Here is a 25,070-nt window from a genome sequence, read left to right on the forward strand (position 1 = left end):
TCCTTTAATACTGGATTCTCTCAGGTGAGTGAATATATTAAAGCTATTTTGCAACTAAGTATTCAAATTAATAGTGACAATATTTTAATCTGCAGTTAAAAAAAATATCACGAGTTATTACTATTTTTAAAGGCAAGTTATTCCTATTCTTACTCCACATCAAGTAATTAATACCTCTTGACAATCCATTGCAACGATAACAAAATTTCTAAAACAGTTAAATATTACAAAATTCTTATGCTATAATAACCACAGCATTAAAAATTATTTTAAGGACTGACTCACTTCATGCCTTTGCTAAACCACTTCTGATAATACTGATTTCTTAGTTAGTATTAAAACTAAATATAGAGATACAAGGAGAATATAACATAAATACTGTATAACATAATATTCTGTAATTACTATATCAAAGTAGCAAAAGCTAAAAAGATATTTACAAAATCTCAAACACTAAATAAAGAGGCAAAGAAAGTACATATTCTATTCAAACACATCTAAAGAGTATTGAGTACGGTTTTTATCCTATTAAAGAAATTATACTAATTTTATGTATTACTGCTGTCTACAAATAGACACTGAATTATCAAGAATTTTTCATATCATTATCTGTTTTACTCTTTCTCTTTCCCATGTTATTAAAATGCTCGTGAAAATTAGGATCAGATTTTTTCAGAATATCAAATCTGTATAGCAACAAGTCTTTAGCAAAACTATATAACTCCATATCTAAGTGATTTAACTGTTGGATTTTTGTCAGATCTCTTGCATTTATTGTGCTTCTTGTCAGACTGCTATGTGTTTCATTTAATTGCTGGAATGGTCGCAAGAAATGTAAATGGAAAGTATTCTCAAAAAGATATTGAGATATTTTCTGATATTCACACAATCCAAAAAAGGTCATCTTTTGTAAGTTTTGTTTGGCACTAGCTAACATAATTGCATCTCTTTTCTCCTTAGGCATAGCAGAAGTGTTATAACATCCTACTAGGGTTAAATTGGCTAGCATTCGAGTCTGGCGATTAATTGCCAGATTGGAACTACAACTCATGAAATCTTCTAAAGTTACATCTTTCCAGTCTTCGCCATCAAAGCAAGGAGGGAGCTCCTGCAATGTTGGTGGGCGACCTTTACACATGTGCCTCGAAGTTTTCCAAGTGGCACCCCTCTGCACATGGCGAAATTCACTCAAAAATCGAGATACTGGTTCTCTTAATAATGTGATATAGAAGTACCTATAAATGTAGAATTTTATATATTTTAATTAGTCAACAGGTGCTTAAATTGAAACAGTTTATTCTTTATTAGCTGAGGACTTCATTATTTACAAAAGTCAATCATTTAAGGCTGCGATGATACGAAGCAATGAAGCAACACCTTGCAAATTCATATTTCACATACATAAAAAGGATCAGACAGTGGGGGTGCAAAAGTTTTGCTTCAAGTGATGAGATCATTGTTTTGTATCGCCACAACCCTAGTTACAAATTATGTTATTTTGCATTTAAGCTTAGTTATAATCACTTAAACAGTAAAAATCACTTAAAGTAAAAGAAAACTTAAAGAACTAATCTAATTGGCTGTATGCCAGATTGGCATACAGCCAATGTACTTTGGCAGCTTGGTCATGCATAATACACTGCTGCTCGTTTGATGAGATCTGGGTTCAATTCTAGTCAATGATTGAAGGAATTTTCTAAAATCCTCTACAGCTGAGACTAGTTAGCTGATCTCAGACAGAGGAAGTAGGGTTTCTCAGCACGCACACACACACACGACATGCAAATTACCCTGCAAACATGTACTTGTATGGACATAAAACACACGAGCGTAAGCTTGGGAGTTGTTACTGGCAATATATTATATCTGTCTTTAAAAAATTAATGGTAAATAGGATTACCAGCCATCCCTAGTTTTCTGGGACTGTTCTCTTTCCAGGTCCATATTCTGCACATTACATCACAAGCTCTGTCCAAATGGTCAAACAGTAACATAGTTGCTTTACAGCCAGTTGATTTAAACTGCTCTGTTAATACAATGGCCTTAATCTCACAGCAGAACAATCTTTGCCTTCACAATTGCCTTGGTATTGCAGCATTTCCTAACACAGCAATTCCCAAACTATTGAGATCTATGGACCCCTTCAGATATAAAAAAATAAGAGCATGTGTACCCTGTAAGCATGAAAGATGCTTTATTTTATGTGAAAACATCCTTGGCTTGGAGGAGGTTAAAGGGGTTTAGTATGAAAATAATCCAAACATGTTTAACATTTTAAAGGATTTATTTTTTTTCAACAGTTTCATGAATTTGAGGTTGCAATACATGTTCAATAGGTAATTTACTTACAATGGGTTTGTGATAGCTAAAATACGATACATACACTTGTGGTCGTAGAGTGTAAATGTCTTTGAAACACAGAATCAATTATAGTTCCATGATTAGTTGTCAATACAGATCTAGAAGTATTTAACATTAGGCCAAATTTATCTTCTAAGAAATCAGTCAAAGGTTTGGATTAAGTATCTGAAAAATTAACATTAAAATCTCCACTAAGTATCGTTGGTATTCGGTCGCATTTCTTGTGAGAAAATTGTTGTATCAATGCAGCTCCTTCAATCGTGTAAGAAAGTAAAACAAAATAGATGAATTTAATGATGTGTTTGATCTTTTGGTTAGGTGAAATGTAAATGACTACCTACAATATTGTTTGACCATCGAGAAGAAGGCATTCGGCTGCACAAATGTCTCAAACAGGTCTAACACTCATGGATTTGCCAACAGTTTGTCAATAAATCACTTCCATATGAGAAGTAACAACACGAGTATGATTTTCTCTCTTATGATAAACTGCTAAACCACAAGCTTGTTGATCTTCTCATTTGAATTGAATGACACAATCGAAGTTAAGTATGCTTACTTCTTTGTTATTTAGTCACTTTTCAAAAAGTAGAAGTAAATTGGATTGTTGTGTGACTGCATCAGTGAGATTATCACTGTGAGCACTTAAACTTTGACAATTTAAGTTAGAATGGAAAGATCTTGTCATTTACTGATGAACTCGTATAAAGTATCTTGCATAGTAAATAGAGGATTACTCTACAACCTGTTCTTAAAGTGCAAGAGTAGTTGTTGTTGTTTAAGGGTTTAAGACACAAGGGCATCAAAGGCCAAGATGTCTTTCCAGGTTTTTTTTTTTTTTTTATAAATCAATTTTTTTTCAGATTTGTTTGTCAAATTGGATTCGCCGAATAAAATTAAACAGTTCATCTAGATTTGCAGAGTTGCTAATATCTATCTGTTGAAGGGTAGGTGGATTCTGATTATTGCATAAACTCTGGAAGCAAAGGAATCTGGAATTTCTGAAGCGTGGGCATACCAAAAGGATGTTTTACTGTAAGCTGAACTTGGCATTTAAAACAGAGAGGGGGATTTTTATTAGCTAGTAAATGATAATGTGTAAGACGGGTGTGGCCAATTCTTAGTGTAGCAAGGATTACTGCAACTTTTTCTGATGCTTGAGTCCCATGTTTGTGGATTTGGTTTTATTTCCTGCAGTTTATTGTTCATTTGATTTCTCTATATCTGGGCCCATTCATCTTCACATGCCCTAATAATAATTGGTCTAAAATCAGAGTATGGAACTATCTTTGTATTGTTCGGCAGTTCAGAAGCTGACTTTGCTACATTATCTGATTTTTCATTGCCTTTTATTCCAGAGTGTCCTGGGATCTAGCAGAGAGTTATTTTAAGATTGTTTTTTTTTTGACAGAGGTTGATTAGAGAGTCAATTTCTAGTAGGACAGGATGACGAGAATGACGTTTACCCTGTACGGCTGATATAGCACTGAGCAAGTCAGAATATATTAGGGCAGAAAGTGATGACTGTTGATATATTTCACTTAATGCAAGTTGGATGGCATATAATTCTGCAGTAAGTATGATGTACTCAAGTAGAAGAGATTTTAAAACAACATACGAAGGGAATACAGCTGCTGCACCTACATGAGAATGTGACTTAGAGCCATTCGTATAGATTACGAGTTTCCCAGTGTGTTCCTAAGTATGGTTGGCATGTAGCTGTTGGATGTTAAAGGAGGATATGATGTTTTTTGACCACTGAGAAAAGTATAGATCAATGTCCACATGTCTCTCCCATGGAGGTAAATGCATACTGTATTTGAACTTTCCTCAATTTTGTTGAGATCAATTTCCCATTTCTGTATTATTTCTTAGAGGCGTATCCCAGCAGGCCTGGGTTCATTAGGCTTGGATTCATATTGTCTTTGCCAAAGTGGTTGGTTTAGGTATATCCAACAAGGATGAGATAAAGCTGTTTTATTTTGCCAGCATATTGGGAGAGTAGGCTTTGCCTTCTAATATACAGAGACAGTTCGTGTGCTTCCACATACAAGCTTTGAACTGGTGAGGTTTTATAGGCACCTAGTGTGGATTGAAGAGTAGCGTGTTGCATGGTGTTCACAGATCGTAAGATGCTGTTTTTAGCTGAATCATATACTATAGCTCCATAATCTAATCGTGACCAGATTAGAGCATGATATAAATTCAGCACCCCAAGATGTTGAGGATACTGCACGAAGGATGTTTAACTTCTGAAGGCACGTAATTCGTAGGTAGGTTATATGTTTATGAAAATTTTATTTTTATTTTTTTTTTTTTTATGTAAACCCCAAACACGAGAGGTATTAGAACCTATAGTACTTAGTACTGTGCTTGGGTTGGAGGTTGAGAAGACGAAAGAAGATATTTGTTGACATTCGACTTGAACTTCTGGAGACTAAATTTTCAGGAAATACGTATCAAGGAAGGTTGTTCCAGAAAATAGCAGTTAAATGAATAAACGAGAAAGATGAAAAGTTGGTTCTGTGAGTTTGAAGTAAATGGATATTGGCTCATGGCGGCACATGTTCGGACTGTTTTGAAAGAGAGAGCGGGAATTATACTATACAGGCCAATTCAGAAGAACAGTACCCATAGAAATATCTGTAGAAGAGGCATGCAGCAGAAACAGTGTGTCTATGAGAAAGCGAGTGGAGAGACTCTGTTAGAAATGAATCATTAATTAACCTAACTGTCCTTTCTGAACGAAATCAAGAAGACTGAGAGAAGTTTGGGGGGGCACCACCCCAAATATGGGAACAATATTCCATGGTAGGGTGGATTTACGATTTGTACAGAGTGAACAGCTGTTTGGAAGAAAAGCTAAAAAAGAGAAAACCAAGTTTTTTAGATGCAGAGGAAGCAATATTTGTAATGTGCTTGTGCCAAGAGAGATTAGAAGTCAGGGTAATCCCCAAAAGAGATATATCATTTTGCCTAGAAATCGGAGTGTCACCAAAGATAAGCATAGGAGCAGAAGAATCCTTTTTTGTGAGATATAAGACAAGACTCAGTTTCAGAAAGACTAAAATCAACTAAGTTGTTTTTGCCCCACTGGAGAATTACCTGGAGATCGGCATTTAAGGAATTGGTAGCAGATTTTCGAAAAGTTGAAGCTGATTGAGCAGGGCAAGGTTTCTCAAAATAGAAAGTGGAATGTAATGTACTATCATTGGCAAAACTATGGATAGGATTTCCAGTCAATGGACGAATGTCATTAATATACAAGAGGAAAAGAGTGGGGGTGGGGGAAAGAACTGAACCTTGGGGGACACCAGCATTAGTGGAGAAGTTAGAAGACAGAGAGCCATCTACCATCACCCTCAGTGAGCGATCAGAGAGAAAACTGGATAACCAATTACAAAAAACAGTTGGCAAACCACAAGATAGAAGCTTGTTTAGAAGACCTTTATGCAAAACACGATCGAAAGCCTCTGAGATGTCAAGAGCAACTGCTTGTGTTTCGCCAAACTTTTCCATTGAATTTGTCCATAAATGGATAACATAAGCCAGAATATCGCAAGGGGATCGACACTGAATGAATCCATACTGGTGATCATTGATCAGACGGAAGGTTTCTAAGTAGTTTAAGAGTTGGCGGTTAATTGATTTCTCCATTACTTTAGAAACAGTAGAAGTAATTACAATGGGACGATAATTGGATAGGATGGATTTGTCACCCTTTTTTAGGAATTGGCTGGATATGAGCAAATTTCCAAGCAGAAGGAAAAACACCATTGGAATAAGAAAGTGAAAAAAGGTTGCAAAGAACAGGAGTAAGTTCAGGAGCACAGATTTTGAGAACAAATGGAGAAATACCATCAGGACCTGGAGCTTTCTTAGCATTGAGATTTGTCAAAATCCTTCTGACGGAAGACCACAGGAGGCATTGAATGGAGCATGTTGGGAATGGTGGGATGTGTTTTACCAAGATCATTAATACACAAGTTGGAGGAGAAATGGGATGCTAGCGGTCAGCTTTATCCTTGGCTGAAGTGACAACAGAACCATCTGGTTTGGACAGAGGTGGGAGGGAGCAGAGATAGGCAAAAGTTGCAGGCAATAGCTTTGGCAAGAGACCAGAATGCTCAGCTACCATTAGGGCAAGAAGCAAGTTTTCTACTCTTAGCCTGTTCAAACTCTAGTTTGGAATGATTAATAGCTGCTTTACAATTGTTGTGAGCTTTAGCGTAAGTAGAAAACGCAACTGAAGAAATGGAAACAAGCCAATTACGATATATGCAACATTCTTCTCTCGAACAGCCTTAGCACATTTATTGGAAAACCAAGGTTTAGATAAAGGATGAGATTTTAAAGTGGAGTGTGGGATAAAGGATTCCTTTCCTGCAAGAATAATTTCACTGACACGATCTGAGCAAAGACTTGTACAGAACACGAATTATGGATAATTTTTAAAGTATTTGTCCTGGAGTTAAACACATTAATACCATTAGGGAATTACTATACAAGGAAGAGGAAGATGACAGAAAAGGGTCATGGTATGACTGCAGATCACCGAGAGATACCTGCTCATGTACTAAGTTAATTTGTTACACGACCACATTATGAGGGTTTGAATTGAGTTGAGAAGTCCTTGACATAAAGGGCCAGGAATGAGGAATGGGGAGTTCTATTCATATACAAAAACAAAGAAAAACAAATTAAATCATCTTTTTTTTCTTTTTTTTTTTGTTAGTTGTTGGCACATCGGCTTCTGTGGCCATAATACACCTCCCAAGGTTTTTGTACTACTCTGATCCAAGCCCGAGGCGGGATTCGAACCCGCGACCTTTGGGTTGCCAGGCAGGCACTTTACCCACCCAGCTAGCCCGGTCGGCTTATCACATCAGTCCCTTACAGGGTGAAAGGTAGAACCACAGATAATCTAACTGATAAATGGAACAAGTACTCTGCATCTAACTTTACAACCAAAAATAAGTTTAGAAACGAGGGAGTCAGTGGAAGTAAGTCAGAATACTATGAAATATATGTTACATTACTGCCACTGACACCCCAGTTCTGAACTTGTAAAATGTGACTGTAAAATAAATTATATTGTGTTTACTGAAAAGGAATTGTTGGAGAAGCTATTGAGGCCAAAAGAGTACCTCTTTTGGTCTTAGTATCTCTGACAATCCAACAAGGCTCTAAGCGCAGATTGTACATACCCAGTTATACTAAATGAGGTAGCAAATTAGGGTTAATTATGAGATTATTATTCAGGGGAAATACCAACATCTCTCCAATTCACAAAGGTGGTATGCAAGAGGAGATGGGCAGCTATAGATCTGTAAGTTTCATTTTTGTGGTGACAAAAGTTATGGACTTTCTAGTTGAGACTGGATTACAGGGTCATTTCAATGGGAACAGAATCCTAAGGGGAATACAGCATGGATTAAAGGGAAAATAATAATTGCCTAACTTTATAAATTAGTATGATACTATTAACAGGTGGATGCAGCAAACAACTGATGTTATATACTTTTAACTTCAGTTAAGACTTGGTCCTTCATGGGTGGTTATTGTTCAAATTGGAGCAAGTTGGGCTCAGGGCCAAGAAACTCAGGTAGACCAAGGGATGATTGAAAGACTGAGGATGATAAAGGTAGAGTTCCAAAAAGTTGTGTGATGGCTGAAAGCTTTTTATTATTATTATTAAAAATACATAAAACATATTTATTATTTAACTGAAATTTTGGGAAAGTACATCTACATATATATATATTAATACATTTATTATTTATAATAAGTTTTAATGATTATAATACTTTAGAATGGGCTCATTTAATCAATCTAAAATAGGAAAAGAACTAGAAGGAACGAGATATAATCTACAAGTTAAGGGTTACAAACAAATAGCGAGGAAGGTTCAATGTAGATTAAAAAAAAGTATTTCCATTCTAAAATCATGCAAACAAAACTAAAACTCAGTAAGTAATGTCCTCCTCGATACGAATTTGCCGACTTTTTTAACCTAAAGGTCAAAAATTAAGTGCATTTTATTGATGCAGGGATGCAATTAAAAAAACTATTACCTTCTTTGAGAAGATCCTCTTTCAGTCTGATCCATAGCATTATCCACGCAGCTTGTGAGTTCGGTCCAATCCGCGTGTAAACCACATTTCCAACCTGTAGAATATCTACTAAATAGCCAAAATCTATCCTCCGAATCTGGTCTATAGCACCGGCACTTTTTTCTTCCTTTTTTGCACTGGCATGGTTGCTCCAGGTCAAGATCCTTTACTAGGTGTCGGCCAAAGGCAGTTCCACCCGTCTTCTGAACATGAAGAAACACTATGACATCCGATCCTTTGATATCAAAATTAAATTCTTCCTTTGTTAAATCATCGAAAATGAGTTTAGTACGAGCTTCATCTAAATCCGGTTTTGATTTAATAAGCGGATGTGACAAAAATGTTAACGGTCTTCCCATATTATCGGCCACAACATGTTTTAAACTCAGTTTCGACCAACTCTGGTATCTAAAATGAGAATAGCCCCAGCCATTTAAAGCACATACTCTATCTGGGCACAACCAGCTCACAAGGATTAAACCGATAACTGTAACAAGTACACATATTATTAAGAGGATTCTGTACTTCACGCTCTTTTTCATTCAGTCCATTACACAAAAACCAAAATGCACTAATTATAAGTAGATACTTAAAAATGATTTACACCACAGCACCGTGCAAATATTTTGCAAAACGAAATCACCCACCATAACAATCCCCAAACTGCACCAGAACTTAAGCATATTGATCTCCAGTAACCCAACATTTGTTTAACTTCTCTAAGAAGCTTGACATCGCGCCCTCTAACAGTAATAGAAGAATCTCGTTTATTTGATATAATAATTCCCTTCCCCCCTCCAAATTCAGGGTATTATTATTATTATTATTATTATTAGCCATATGGTGCAAGGAAGCCTGAGGCTTATGCTGCACCAGCCGAAACAAAATTTCCGAGTTATGAACAGTAGTAAGTCCGTTCTCCAAAAACTATTACTATCTTCTTCTTCTTCTTCTTTCGCTTTCCCCATTAAGTGTGAGATTTTCGACACAGAGTAGTAACACACTTCTCTGTGGTTTGTGGGTTTACAGAAATTGTTACCAGGTTTCCTAAAAAAGAGGTATAAAATTTACAAGAAGGATACAACAGTGGCGTTATCTCCCCTTAATTATTAGTTTCACAGTGCTTACAATAAAAGAGTCATAAAATTAAATTAAAATCAAAAAAATAATTTATAAGTAAAGAAATTAAAAAGAAAATTTAAGGTGAAGTGATATGTAATTACAGTACGTAAAACTAATTTAAGAATTATAACACTAAATAAAATTATTAATTAATTTGAGACTTAATTATGAGACTGATAAAAAAACATTGTGCACCACTGAGGAATTAATTCCACGTTCTTAATGTATATAATTAAAACAGTGTTATATTCAATGTAATTTACTTAGTATATATTAAAGTATAGGTTGGTGCAATAGCATCAGTTTAAATCGTACCCATCTACCAAAGTAGTTAAATTGGCATCGGTAGATGGCTACAAATTAAACTGATGCTATTGCACTAACCTATACGTTAGTTATTCTTCCACGTAGCATGAGGCTCTAACTCTAAAATGCTCTATCAGGATTCATCAGGCTTCTCTCATATTGTGGAGTTATACTTCATAACTGGGTTGTCACTATTGTAACACCAAGGTACTTGCCCACCCACTGATGAGAAACCAACAAGCTTCGAAACAGTGCCGTCTGGGTGGTGGTATCCACCGAGAATAAGTAACACCAGTCTTCTCCACTGGTGAGTGGTAATTATTTGAAGTAGTACAATACCATGGAAACTCGTTGTGCAGATATTCACAATATGAGATATAATTAAAACGATGCCAATTTAACTATTTCGTTAGATCGCTACGAATTAAACTGATGCTATTGCACTAACCTATACATTAGTTATTCTACCACGTAGCATGAGGCGGTTGCCAAAAATACTCTATAGCTTAGTACTGTATATATTATAATTTTCATAATATTTAATTACTTTAATTACACAACGTTAACCAATTCAGCTCGTCGAAAGCTACTATGCCTTAAAAGGATAATATTCAGAAATTTAGTTGCTATTTTCAATTGCAAACGACTCCAATTTCCTGAAAAAACAAAATCCTAAACTTAAACTGTTAGATACATAGGTATTATATAAAGGGATACGGTCTTAGAAATTCTGATTGTCATTATTATCTCTCCAGTTCAATCCCATTTAACACATTCGCTGCTTCTTGAACGCATATGTGCATCTTCGAATTCTCATCCAACTGAAGAGAAAACAATCCTATCTAAGAACAATTTATTATAGTTTGAGAGAGAAAAAAATTATCAAGAAACCTTGATAGGGGCTTATAACCTCAGTCATAGCGAGAAGAAAGTTCAAAAATGTTTCTGCTCTTTCCAATACAGATTAACTCAGTTCCGTGGTTTTCCCTCCCAGGTCGAAAAGGCCCGGGTTCAAATCCAAACCATGATCGAGCAGTTTCCATAGGCTTTTTCATAACATAGTGAAGTTTGTGGGTCTCAGAGGAGAGGAGCATGGCATTTGTTTCCCGGAAATTCGGATGTTTCTGTCAGGAAATAGCAAATCGACAGATGAATACAAACAATTACAGACATAATTAGCAAAGGCACATGATGCAAGAAAGGAAGCTTATATAGCATCAGCCAAAAAAAACACCCTTATTTCACCCATCCACTCGCTCCAAATGTTTGTCAAGTTCTGCCTTGAATCTATTTAAGCTATCAACTTCTACAACACAGATGGAAATTTGTTCCAGCAATCAACCACCCGCTCACTAAAGACAAACTTACACATCTATCTACAACCGTCTTTCCTCAATTTGAATTTATGCCCTCAGGTGATTATTCTGAGCAAGAGGAAGAATCCCATCAGCATTGAGCATGCTTAAACCATTCAAGCTTTTATACACCTCTATCAGATCACATCGCAGATGCCTAGTGCCTAGACACTGTAATTTTCAAAACTTAAGCCTTTCTTTGTAAGAGCAACCCTTTGTTCCATTCACTAATCTTGTCGCCCTTCTCTGTACTCGTTCCAGCACCTCTACATCCTTCTTGAAATGAGGCCTCCAGACCTGTATACAGTACTCAAGGTGTGGCCTGACCATTGCCTTATCCCTGTTAGAAAAATTCCTGTATATCATTGACAAGACACCATGAGCTACCCTTGCAGACCGTCTGCACTGCTCAGAAAACTTCATATCTGCCTGCACAATTACCCCCAGGTCCTTTTCATTCTCTACTACTGTCAGTGTAGTACCGGACAGTTGATACGTTACTCTGGGATAACTGCTTCCCATATGTAGTGCTTTACATTTGTCAATGTTAAACTACATTTGCCACCTCTCAGCCCATCTGGTAAACTTTTCTAGATCCTGTTGCAGCAGTGTACTGTCATTAGTGTCATTAACAACGCTGCCAACCTTCGTATGGCCTGCAAACTTGGATATTAAGCCTAATATACCATCATCAATATCATTTATAAATACAGAAAACAATAATGGACCCAACACTGAACTCTAAGGATTCCACTAATAACATCAGTCCACGAAGAGCAGTGTCCATTGATTACCACTCTCTATCTTCTTCCACTCAACCATCCCTTTATCCAGAGCAGCAATTTGCCTCCAAAGGCACACTCCTCCAACTTGAGCAGCAGTTTTCCGTGTGTAACAGTATCAAAGGCTTTTCTGAGATCCAAATATATGATATCAAAGTTATTCTTTGCATTGAGTTCCTTTGTGACTACATCATAGTATCCAATTCAATTAGTCAGACAAGGCTTCCCCTTAAGAAACCCATGCTGTGTCCGAGCTATAACTGAATTCTTGTCTAGATGATCCTGCAATGCTTCTTTAACCAGTGCCTCCATTAATTTTCCTGGAACAGAAGTTAAACTAATAGGTCTGTATTTACCTGTGCCTCCCTTTGATCCTCCTTTGTGGATTGGGGTCACATTTACACATCTCCAGTCCATGGGTACCTCCACTGAATCCAGGGAAGCTCTCATAATTATGGCTAGGAGTTTGCTTACTTCCTTTGCCGCCTCCTTTAATATTACTGGATAGATTCCATCCACCCCAGGTGCCTTTCTTGTGTTTATCTTCAACAATTTCTCCTCCACTTTACTCTCAATTATTACAAGATTATCTAGCTTACTGCCAGAGTTGAATACACCTCTGGCATTCCCCTCCCTGAATAACTCCTCATGTGTGAATGTCGATGCAAAATATTCATTCAGTTTGTTAGCTACTTTAGAAGGATCATCAACAGTTGAATCATCGATATGAAGTGGACCAATCTGATTCATCCCCTTCCTTCTAGAGTTTACATAAGTAAAGAACTCTTTGCTGTTTTTCTTTGCATCCTTTGCCAATGATTTCTCGTAATCTGCCTTGATTACGAGAGCCTAGTAACCGCCAAGATTAATTCTTTGAATGCTTCCCATTTTGAATTTGCTGTTGGTAACAACATCAGTTGGTTCCACCCTATAGAATTTGAATGCTGTCTCAGACCACCGTAGTCACCTTTACGAAAGCAAAAACCCTTCCCTTTACCCCTGATGGTAGTTACCTCTTTGAGTAAATCCCACTTCAGCACACTGTGATCACTGCCACCTAGTGGATCCATTATCTGCAGATTCTGAATGCATGAAGAATCACTACTGATAATCAGATCAAGAGAATTACTCCTTCTAGTTGCCTCCCGAACATGCTGCTGTAGAAAACAATCATCCAATAAATCCACAAAAGCCTTGCTAGGGTGTGAGTGACCAACCCACAAATTCCAGTCAATATCTGGGAAATTAAAAGCCCCCATTATAAGACACTCTAATTTACTGGCCCACTCTATTTCTCTCTACAATTGCACAATAATAATAATAATAATAATAATAATAATATACCGTTGGCTCATGGCCTTAGTTGATTTGGAGCTTAACGCACACCTAAATCTATGCAGATATAATGTATCGTCTGCATCAATATTTGAACAAAAATATATATTTATTTTCTTTTTTTCTTTTGTTCTCAAATCAAGCAAAATAAATCCGTGCATAATTCTATGTCAAAAATCATATTCTGATTTTGGGCTGCACTTTAAATACATGCTTCTGTTCATAACTCATATTTAGCCGACTTAAGTTGCCTTTTTAAATTTAACAAAGTGTAACGCCGCCTTTTCTCTCCGTTATAGCGCGGGCATGCTGTGTAACTTTCACCAATATCCATACAACTTTCAAGCATGCTCAACACTAAAATGAATGTCCAGAGAGTCGGGTTTTAATGTGCTCGTCTACCAGTTTGAATTAGGACATAAACCTCACGTGTTCTTCAATCGTATTCGTGGAATAAAATTGGCAACATCGGAGGGCGTTGTGTTCTCCACCCTGATTCTCTATTGAATTAACAGAGCCTCTAGAGTGGCCGCAAATAAAGGTTCTTTCTTAACTTGGATTCCGTGGTCCGTGTGTAACCAGAGAATGTCATGAGGCAAAGTTAGCAAACAAACATGGTTTATTAAACAACAACATTATATAACAACGTTACATATAAACGTACAATAAACTCAATATCATAGTATCTAGTATTAAGATAAATTGTTAAGTTTGTTTAAGGGAAATTTGGTTGGTACATTAAGTCTGTGTATCTTCATGTAGTCAGGCGAACAACGATTCCTTTCCTTTAAATGATGACATAGATGTTCTCCTATCTTCGTGTTAAGTAAGTAGCCGAGGTAGTAATATAAAAGCAATATAGTATCACCGGACAATGTTACTTTACTGTTACCATCACATCAAAACACATCTTAAAGCTTACTTTATTGAGAAGAAAGGTGGATATAATATGACATACTATCATATACAATTCTATTGATTAAAATGGGGTGAACTTACCGCAAAGTTCCGAGCCACGTCGGAGCGAGGACTTCATCATCTTTGGTATCATCTTATCTCACTTCTACTCGGGGTAATACCGCTCTCTGCCTTCTTTCTTCTTACTGATCTTGAATCAACTCGACTACGACCACTGGACCACGGCAACTGGACAACTTTCTCACCAACTAACTGGACCACTCCCTCGACTCCTCGACAGACAACTTCTCCTTTGTTCTCAATCTCTATATATAAGTTTGTCCCCTTTCTGCTTTTCCCTCGCAGATGCAGGTGTTCATTTGGACGGCCAGGCAAAAAGGGTTTTTGCTTGACACTTTTAGGACCTGACTCACCCAGGGACGATATTTATGAAGGGGCTTGCATATTCGTGCAGGGCTGCATGGAGAAGTTTATGTGACATTCACCTCTCCCCTTTTTAGTCTCCCCACTACCAAACATTCCGCTGATACGTGATTCAGTCGGCATCAGTAGTATGACTTACAGGGGCAACTTTTCTCTCTGCAGAGTGTCACATCTCAATCTCTCGTTTTTGTAAACATGCGTCAGCACGCTGCCTGGGGAAAGATGACCACTCTCCGCTAGCGGGCGGCACATGACGGGGCGATACTGTTTCACTCGCGCTGCGTCACCTGCACACCACAGGGGGCAGCGACGCAGCCTTCTCCGTTGGGGAGGGAGGAAGCTTTACTTATACAGGCCGTGGCAAAGTATTAGCGTTACGAAGATTACTTATTAAGATAAGTCCAAGAGGTAAAATAAAGCTATTTTACAAAAGCCTTTAAAACTGAATTTAATTCATGTATACATTCAGGATATTATTAGGAACATACACTGAAAGGACAGAATTCATGGGATACTTGGCTCCTGATTAACGCGACGTTGTCATCCCTCTCGCTAGTGGAGGAACCTACCGCTTGGCAGGTATATAGGTACACCGCATTCACGTAGACGGTAATTCGATGTCAGTATGGATAAACGTCAGGAGTTAACTGACTTTGAAAACGCACCTCCGCGAAGAGACGTGATGACTAGAACATGGTTCGAAGAACATTCCACACAGATTTTTCTACCATGGAATGGCCTCCCCGTTCACCGCACATGAACCCTGTGGAGCATCTTTGGGATGCTGTGGAAAGGTCCGTTCGAGCTTTGGTTCCTCCAACCAGGAATTATTATTATATTGGTGTCTCCTTTAAATGATTACATATACCCATTTATTTAAAGATGAAATACACAAGGCATAATTATATATAGGTTTCAAGAAAATGAACTATATAATATCGGTGTAGATACACCATAGTTTACCCATATTTTTAAACTACGTATGTAGTGTAAAAGGCATCGTTTTAATTGTATCTCATATAGTGGGTGCCTTCACAGTGAGATACAAGGTATTGCACTAGTTTGAATAGGTAACGCTTCTCTAATAGAGAAGACTACTGTTATTTATTCTCAGTAGATACCACCACCCAGATGGCACCGTTTCAAAGCTGTTGGCCTATCATAGGTGGGTGAGCAGGTACCCTGGTAATGCAACCATAGTTTATCCATCGTTTTAATTGTAACTAATACAATTAAAACGATGTCTTTTACACAGCATATATACAGTAAATTTATGGGTAAACTATGGTGAATCTATAGCGATATTATACAGTTAATATACCCGTTTATATATTATGTCTGTAAATTGTGTATGTTCTCTGGTCGATTTGCTTGTTTTGCTGGAAGAAAAAACCGCAGTTTCTGGGGGAAAAACCTTGATATAGACTTCAGACCGACTAACTCACCCACGGAGTGAAAGAAGCCCGTTAAAATTCCTCACGCCATCGACGGGATTCGAACCAGAGACTTTTCCAGCCGCTGTGGAGAGGAAGCTGACAATACCACTGTGCTACCCTTGCAGACCCACCCAGGAATGCGACGGAATTATGTGCAGCGGTGCAGCAAGCATGGATGGAATTACCTGTGGAACTCTTTCGTGAACTAGTGGACTCAATGTCTCGCCGTGTGACCGCCCTTATCCGGGCGAAAGGTGGGCCGATTACAATGGAGGTATCCATTCTGGCGAACTTAATGGAGGCACTGGTCAAAGAAGCACTGCAGGATCATCTAGACAAGACTTCAATTCTAGTTCAGACAGAGCATGGGTTTGTTAAGGGAAGTCTTGTATGACAATTTGATTGAATACTGTGATGTGGTCAAAACGAAACTGGATGCAAAGAATAATTCTGATGTCATACTTGGATCTTAGAAAGGCTTTTGATACTGTTGCACATGGAAGACTGCTGTAAATATCAGAGCAGTGTGGCACTGGGGAAAAATTGCTACTATGGATAAAGGTATGGTTGGGTGGGAGAAGACAGAAAGTGGTAATCAATGAACATGGCTCTTCGTGGACTAATGTTATTAGTTGGGTACCCCCAGGGTTCAGTGTTGTGTCCATTGTTGTTTTGTGTACTTTTTCGTGATATTGATGAACGTATATCAGGTTTAATGTCTACGTTTGCAGACGATACGAAGCTTGGCAGAGCTGTTCGTGATATTAATGACAGTAGGCTACTGCACAGGATCTAGAAAAGTTGAGCAGGTGGACTGAAGTTTAATATTGACAAACGTAAAGTACTGCATATGAGTAGCAGTAACCCCAGAGTAACGTATTAACTGTGTGATACTACACTGAGGGTGGTAGAGAATGAAAAGGACCTGGGAGTAATTGTGCAGTCAGATATGAAGTTCTCTGATCAGGGTAGACGGTCTGCAAAAATAGCTCATGGTGTCTTTTCAGTGATATACAGGAGTTTGTTTTAACAGGTTTAAGGTGATGATTATCCCCTTGTTTAAGGTAATGGTCAGGTCACACCTTGAGTACTGTACACAAAGCTGGAGGTCCCATTTTAGGATGAATGTAGAGCTGCTGGAACGATTACAGAGAAGGGCAACAAGATTGGCGAATGAAACAAAGGGTTACTCTTACGAAGAAAGGCTGAAGTTATGTAAATTACAGTGTCTGGAGACTAGGAACCTGCGAGGTGATCTGATTGAGGTGTATAAGGCCTTGAATGGTTAGAGCATGCTCAATGCTGATGGGATTCTTCCTCTTGCGTTGAGTAATCGGCTGAGGGGACATAAATTCAAATTGAAGAAAGACAGTTGTAGAATGGATATGCTAAAAAATTTCCTTTAGCCATAGGGTGCTTGATTTCTGGAACAAACTTCCATCTGTCGTTGTAGAAGTGGACAGCTTAAATAAATGCAAGGCAGAACTAGACAAACGTTTGGAACGAATGGATGGGTGAAATAGGAAGGTTTTTTTTTTTTTTTTTTTCTTGGCTGATGCTGTATAAGCATGCTTTCTTGCATCGTATGCCTCTACTAATGCTAAGTCCCATGCAGAGAAGAGCATAGGGTAAACAGCCCCTAGCAAGTGGTTCTACTGAGCCGCTATTTCACTTTATATAAGATATTTTATGGTATAATAAACACAAAGGAAATGTTTTGATTCTTTTATTTTGAAATGGAGTTTATATAAAAGTAACAACAATAAAAAAATAAAAATATTCATTGCTGGGATTTTACAGCTATATTTAGCTGTAAAATTAACAAGAAATAAAAACCAATGAAACATTTTAAAAATTAAATAAAATTTACTTTTCCATCTTTTGTCTCATTGAAACGTACCAGGATCGGCTTTACTATCAATCTTCGTTTCAAATTATACCATCACTAATAATGAGAGTATTGAATCTGTCAATATGAATCGAAGGCTGATTTGAATTATTTTTAATTTTGAGAAAGATCATAATGCAAAGGTAAACGTTGTTGTAAAGTCACTAAAATATATAATTCCACTCATATATTCTGGAAGATGTTACTCATATTGCTTGATCATTATATATGGCAATCGTGAGGCTGCATCTTAAGTACAGCATATAGGTCTAGAAGCCTAATTTCAGGTTGTTTGTGAATCTGTTGTAACTGGTGCCAGGGACGGTTACAGAATTTTCTTAAGCGGAGGAGGAGGGAAATCATATAAATGAAGGAAATCATCTAAATCATCTAAATAAAGTATTGGCTATGAAAAAGTAAAGTTAAATATAAAGTTTCAATTTATATTTAAATTGAAAATGGACATTTACAAGATTGTGCGATAATTTGTTTTCAGCCAAACCAACAATTACTTCTTATAACAATTAAATATTTAGAGAATAAATTGCTGTTGAAACAAGCTTCCATCTGGTGTGGTGGAAGTGAGTAGTTTGAATAAGTTTAAAGGAGGAATAGAAAAATTATTAGAAGGGATGTACAGACCAGGGAAAAGGAGGTGTTTTCGGCTGACACTACGACAGGTTAGTGGAAGGATCACAAGCTATCACAAACACAATATACTGATGGCACAACCTTAGCTGCATTGGCACATAAAGCACACCTAATCCACGAAAATTAATCTGGAATCTATAATATTTATGGAAACATTGCTGTTGACATGACTTCCCCCCCCCCTCCCCCAATTCGGATTTTAATTTCAGCAAACAATAAACTGACTGGAAAATCATGTAATCACAGACCAATGTACTGACGACTCACAGCCCATAGCTTTAGTTTCTTTGGCGCTTAACAGGCGTCTAACTACTTCTATATCTCCAATGTGTAATCAAGATGTCTCATTAACAGACTGTGAAACCATTTAGCGTGATGCCTCATGATGAAGTCTGCACCGATCATCATGAAGCAGATATCAAACCCTCACGACCATTGCCACAATGTGGGTCTTTTGCGTTTGCATGAAATCAGGAAGATGGAACATCTTTCACATTCTCTCCCAATCAAAACACATCGTGAATCAGTTTTAATTTAGTTGATTCATCTGTAAATCACAGCCAATTGATTAAAACAATTTCGATTTCAATATCACGTGAATCAGTTTCAATTCATTATACAATCTTGAGTCAGTAAAGAGAATATTGAATTACTGGGTTATCCCAGCTTTACCTGGATTTAATATATATATTATTATTTGATAATTTTTGCTATTTGATCACTTGGATTTGACAATAAAGTAACATCGAGAATAATATTACACACTAATATTACAAATAATATTACAAAGTAATATTACAAACTCAGTGATCACTGAATTTTGACCACACCATCAGTAATGAATTGTGACAAGACCATCCGTTGGTTCACCCTGGGTGTTTACCCACAGTGTGCTTGCGCATGGGGGTTATACCGAGGATTACTAACAGTCCCACCAACATGAAGGTGCAAGCAGAGGATTTGGCTGTCACAGATCGTTCGGACATTGCCGAAATTGGGTTCACTTGACTCGAGTGTCACCCGAATATCAGTTCCATCAGCGTTTTAGACTCCCAGGTAGCAAGTACAGCTTGTCTGGCTTATCTGAGAGAATGTCTGCAACAAACTCAAGGACCACCTCATAGTGGTCATAATTCAGTGATCACTGAGTGTATATTTCAATTAATTCTTCTATCTTACTTGGCGTGTCATGGGGTTTCTTTTTCTCTCAAAAAAAGTAGGGGTTTTCGTCCAACAAAGCAGGCAAATAGACCAGAGAACACGCACAATTTATAGACACGATACGCACGGGTTGTTGTTGTTCTGTTAGCTTGTGTAATCCCATTGCTCCTCCTCCGACTGTCTGCATTCCTCTCCGTTCAATGCCAGTGTTGTCCAAGTGGGGTCCACAAGGTATGTTAACTCATCTCTCCACCTAATTTTCTGTCTTCCTCTATTTCTTTTTCCTTCTCTTGGTAACCATACACATGGGGAGTTGAAATGGATTTCTAGGTAACCGTAATATAATAGTTAAGTTTTTTTAGTGTGATAAACTACATTTTCACGATGCAATAATAGAACAATGGATTTTATTTTCGACAAGTTCGAATGCAATATCCTGCCAGGGAGCTGCGCATATCCATTACGGTAATGGCGCAACAGCCTGGAAAGAAGTGCAGAAACGCCTGGACAGTGGGGAATGTATGCAATGAGTAAACCGTTCTGGTTACATTCTGGTTATGTACCCACTACCATGTCTGCCCGGGTAGTAGCACAGTGGTATCTTCACTGTCCTTCCCACACAGGGTGGAAAAGGCCGGGGTTCGAATCCCGTCGATGACGCGAGGAACTTTAATGGGTTTTTTTCACTCTGTGGCTGAGTTAGGCGGTCTCAGGCGTAGGCAGCAGGCTTTTTCTCCCAGAGACTGGGGTTTTTCGTCCAGCAAAAGACAAATCAACCGCAGAACACACGCAATTAACAGACATAAGACACACAGCAGCATGGCATATGAATTTAAATATTCGGGTTGCCTAATATAATAATTTGGTTTTTGGACCCACTACCATAAAGTTAGCCAGATCCATCTTGATTCTGGCAAATTGTGCCTCCCTGTCCGTATCATATTCGCTGTGCAACCATGATCTTGTCGTGCAAAGAAATGTCGTGCAATGCTCTGGAGCATTTGAAAATTTATTGTTCATAAACTGCCTCCTGCACAGTGGTGAGCTGTAGTGGGCTCGCGAGAGCCCATTGTTATTTTTTTTTTTTTGAAAATTTGCAAGCCCATTGTTAAAACGATTATTTATTTTACAAATGAAATCCTGAATTTAATTATTGAGTATCCAGAGCCGAAATTACGGTGGGGCAAGCAGGACCCCATCCCCAGCATTTTAATTCCACAATCGACCAGTTAAGTATTTTAAAATTGCTTCATTTTTGAGTTAATGACAGTCGAACGTCTGTTTAACGAACTTCTTCATAGCGAATTTTTTTTTTGAATCCACTTGGTTTCTACGGAAACATTTAAAATAATTCCCGTAGAACGATGGATTATGAGAGACAACTTTGTACGCATTGTGCTCACCTCTGGTCTTTAGGCAATTAGAAAGCGCGAATTAAGGGTGAAAGGGATTACCTTTCCACAACGTTAATGGCGTCCGTAAAACCTATGGTGCCACATTTCGAGAAGTCGCACTAGTTAATATGCTTTCCATATCGAGTCAGAGGATTAAGAATATTCCCTACACGGATAATAGCCTCTGGTTAACTTGTGTTGTGGTTTCCCCTTTACTCCGACAAGAAGTCATATGTTTTTTGGAGAATTGAATGATCCAAGCGTTTCAGTAAATTTCTCCTGTCTATGTTTACATGGTCAGAGTAGCTGAATATCCGAGTGATTCCGATCTGCACAGTATTCAAAGAACTAGTGACAGCAGCGACGACGAGGGGGGGAGACGATTGAGGAAACTTGGAGGTAAACTTTCCGAAGATGAAATTTTGGCAGATTTGGAAACCGCGTCGAGGCTTTCACTGTGAAGAAAATGTTCCAAAATATAATGACATACAGGCAACAATTTAAAAAAAAAAAAAAAAAAAAAACGGTGTGGATTATATCACCAATCTCCAATAAACCAGTGTGAATTAAGGATTATTGCTAAAGTACTTGATGTGGAAACTACTGTATAAAGATCGGTCGTGTGTTCGAGCCCCGATGAGCGGTTTATAGCTTTCGAACGCAATATAAGAAAACAAAAGGAAATATTTAATTTTTTAATGCAAAAATAATGACAGTATACAATAATTCCACAAACGCCACATTACCAACAGTAATCACAGTTTAATTATATCAAATTCACTAATTAAAATTTGCGAAAAATCATATAAATTGTAATCAAACGTTTAAGTATTATAATAATCTTAATATACTTAAATAATATTAATAATAATACTTAAAGGCTAAATTCCATTATTTGGGTAACGCTTGTCTCTGTGCAGTGTGCGTTGTTGTAGAACGGATTGATTGTACAGTCGAATTTTGTGATTCGGTGAAGGCGTTTTCTTTCTGATTGAAGGTTGGAGGGATTATCTCTCCAACCCCAGGTCAGGTCGGCAATTGAGGGTTGGAGGGATTATCCCGCTTTGCAAACTCAGAAAATTAAATATTCTTGATTATTAAACCGATTTTTCAATCTGGAATTTCTTAACGATTTTGCACTAATCATCGACGTCTTGCAGGAGCTCTCTTACCTTTCAGAAGCTTTACAAAGTCGCAGCATCACTATAGTAAAAGCAGATAAATTAATTATTCTAACTATCAATGCTATCACTGATTTGAAAAATTTTGAAGGAAATTATGAAGCTAAAATTGAGAGCATGTTGAAGTTGAAGAATTTGAAAGAATCGAAAATAAGAACACATTTAAAAAACTACCTCTTGACCCGTTATTAAGGATAAGTTATTAATGCAACAAAGTAATTTTAAATTAAATAAAGAATATAATGATACTATTGACGACGAGGAATTGAAAGAAATTTTAAACATATGCTACCTGGAATATGAACTTTCGTCTCCGTGGCAAGACAGTTAAAAACGAAGAAATTTAAGTTTTCTCATAAAAGATGAATGATTTTAGAGATTTAGGTCGAAAACAGTGTACCTTTAAAATCGAGTGAAATTCCCTCTTCAATTTTTTTTTTTATGTAATATTTGTTTTTATATTGTAGAATGTTTTGTGATAGTTTTTGTTATTTTAACCCCAGGGGCTTACATCTGGTGAGTATGGGCTTGGCACACCCAGGGTCCTGAGCTGGATATCATCATTCTTCTTTTTCTTGATGATTCTCTCTCTCTCTCTCTCTCTCTCGGGGGAATTCGGAAATAAGTATAAGCCTCAGGCTTCCTTGCACCATATGGCTAATAATGATAATATATTGATTTGTGATATGGGAAATATTTCTGTTATTTTTTATTCTCAATATTAAAATTTTATCATGAAAAAAATGTATCCATTATTATATTTCCTTAGTTGTGAAAAAAAGATAGACGAATAAACTGAAAACTGTAAACTGAAGCAACTAAACGCTGACCAGCACGACGGACCAAACCATCCAAGAATGAAAGAGCATTATTCACCTCCATTTACATATTAAATGAAATGTATAGAAGCAAGGAGTTAGGTTATTGGAGGAGCAGCGTCTCCGATCCCAGAGGAATAACCGCATATTCATCATCAGCCTATCAACGGCAGCTAGTCTGCCGTCACTTTGACCTTGAAGGAATTAGGTCCGCTGAAGTGCCTTTCGCGGTGTTTATTATTATTATTATTATTATTGAGCCGTCAGAGAAATAGCTTTGAAATAATTTGTACATATGAAAGGAGCATCTGGCAGACCGGTTATACTTGTTATCAATATAGCTTATCACTATTATTATGCCCTACTAGGCCATCGCATCCCCTTTAATCATTCCCAATGTTTAAAATAAAAGAGTTACGTTTCTGTATTCCTTATTGAATTCTGTCTTGTGACAGTGTTTGGGTTCCAAGAATTTCTGCGAGTTTATATTCAGTGCAAGTAATTTTGGTTTCATCCCATACAGTTTCCAATCTGTCTGTTATTCTGAGCAGAAACCCTCAGCAGGGAATCCCTAGCCCAATAACAGAATTCAATAAGTAATTCAGAAACATTTTTTTGCTTACACTCTCACAGAACTAATCTGTGTTACAAATTATTTATGACTAAACAATCTTATACCGGATTTCTCTTAGCCCTTAGTAGCTTGTTCACTTTAATTGAATTTAAATAATAAGACCAATTAGGCAGCCCTCGCAGTAGCACAGTTGATAGAGTCGTCGTCCTCCCCCACACCAGTTGGAAAAAGAACTGAGTTCGAGTCACGTCGATGACGTGAGGAACTTTTATGGGCCTTTTTCAAAACGTGCTGAGTTCGTCGGTCTCAGCGACGGTAGCATGGTTTTTCCTCATGGAAATTCGGATTTTCGTCCAAAAAAAAGAAAATCGACCGTGGAACACACTCAATTTACAGAGAGTAAAATGTGGAGTAATATGGCCTTAATCGCTGATGCTCTTAAAACGCTTCTACAACATCAACAACCAATTAGACTAAAAATAACTAAATTGTATTCTGACTTATCAATAAATCTAATTTATAATTTATTACGTGGAAAACTGTATTTTTAAAAGAAACTTAATATATTATTATTTTGTGTGTATTATTGTCGTGCACAATTATTTTCGGTATTCTTATTACAATTCCATTGGTGTTTATTTTTTAACAATATTTTTATTATTTAAATGCCCTCGTGGGTAGTATATCTGGTATAATCGCTGTTATCCCCACACCGGTGAAAAACATCTGAAGATGCTATGAATTTTTTGTGCCTTTTACACAACGTGGCTGAGTTAGTCGTTCTTAGGCGAGCGCAGCATGATTTTTGGTTCCGGAAACTTCTGTTTTTCGTCCAGGAAACAGCAAATCGACCACAGAACACACACACGCAATTTACAAGCATATTATATGCAGTGCAATATGACCCAAATTGCTGTTGCTCCTGGAACCTTGCAACAACCATCAGACCAACCTTTAATATTTATCAATAACAATATTATGTATTGTTATTATTTGCAACTTTAGTGTATTTGTGCACACTAGTGCCCTCTCTTGTGTATATATTGCGAATGACGTTTTTCCGGTTAATTGTGAACGATAACATCTGAAGAACCGTATGGGTTATATTAAATAACTGTTTCAGCATGGACTGTAGTGTTATGATTGTTCGGTTACTCATAGTCTTTACAATATGTAATTAATAAGTATTTGTAATTTTATGATATCATCTATATGAATAGGAATAAATTTTAAGTTTAGCTTATGATAAAAT

General features: G+C 37.3%; 1 protein-coding gene across 1 annotated transcript; it reads right to left on the minus strand.

Annotated features, from left to right (window-relative positions):
• Positions 1 to 586: 586 nt before the first annotated feature.
• LOC150091820 (heparan-sulfate 6-O-sulfotransferase 2-like) lies at positions 587 to 16,433 on the minus strand. The gene is made up of 3 exons (XM_090369869.1): positions 16,337 to 16,433; positions 8,436 to 8,961; positions 587 to 1,235 (listed from the first exon to the last, which is right to left on the minus strand). Exons 1-3 carry the CDS (start codon positions 16,431 to 16,433, stop codon positions 587 to 589), a joined length of 1,272 nt encoding a protein of 423 aa, XP_090225995.1.
• Between the last annotated feature and the right edge of the window lie 8,637 nt (positions 16,434 to 25,070).

This window comes from Mastigoproctus giganteus, chromosome 1 (genome assembly GCF_048544385.1).
Source record: "Mastigoproctus giganteus isolate SK-2022 chromosome 1, ASM4854438v1, whole genome shotgun sequence".
NCBI classification, from domain to species: Eukaryota; Metazoa; Arthropoda; class Arachnida; order Uropygi; family Thelyphonidae; genus Mastigoproctus; species Mastigoproctus giganteus.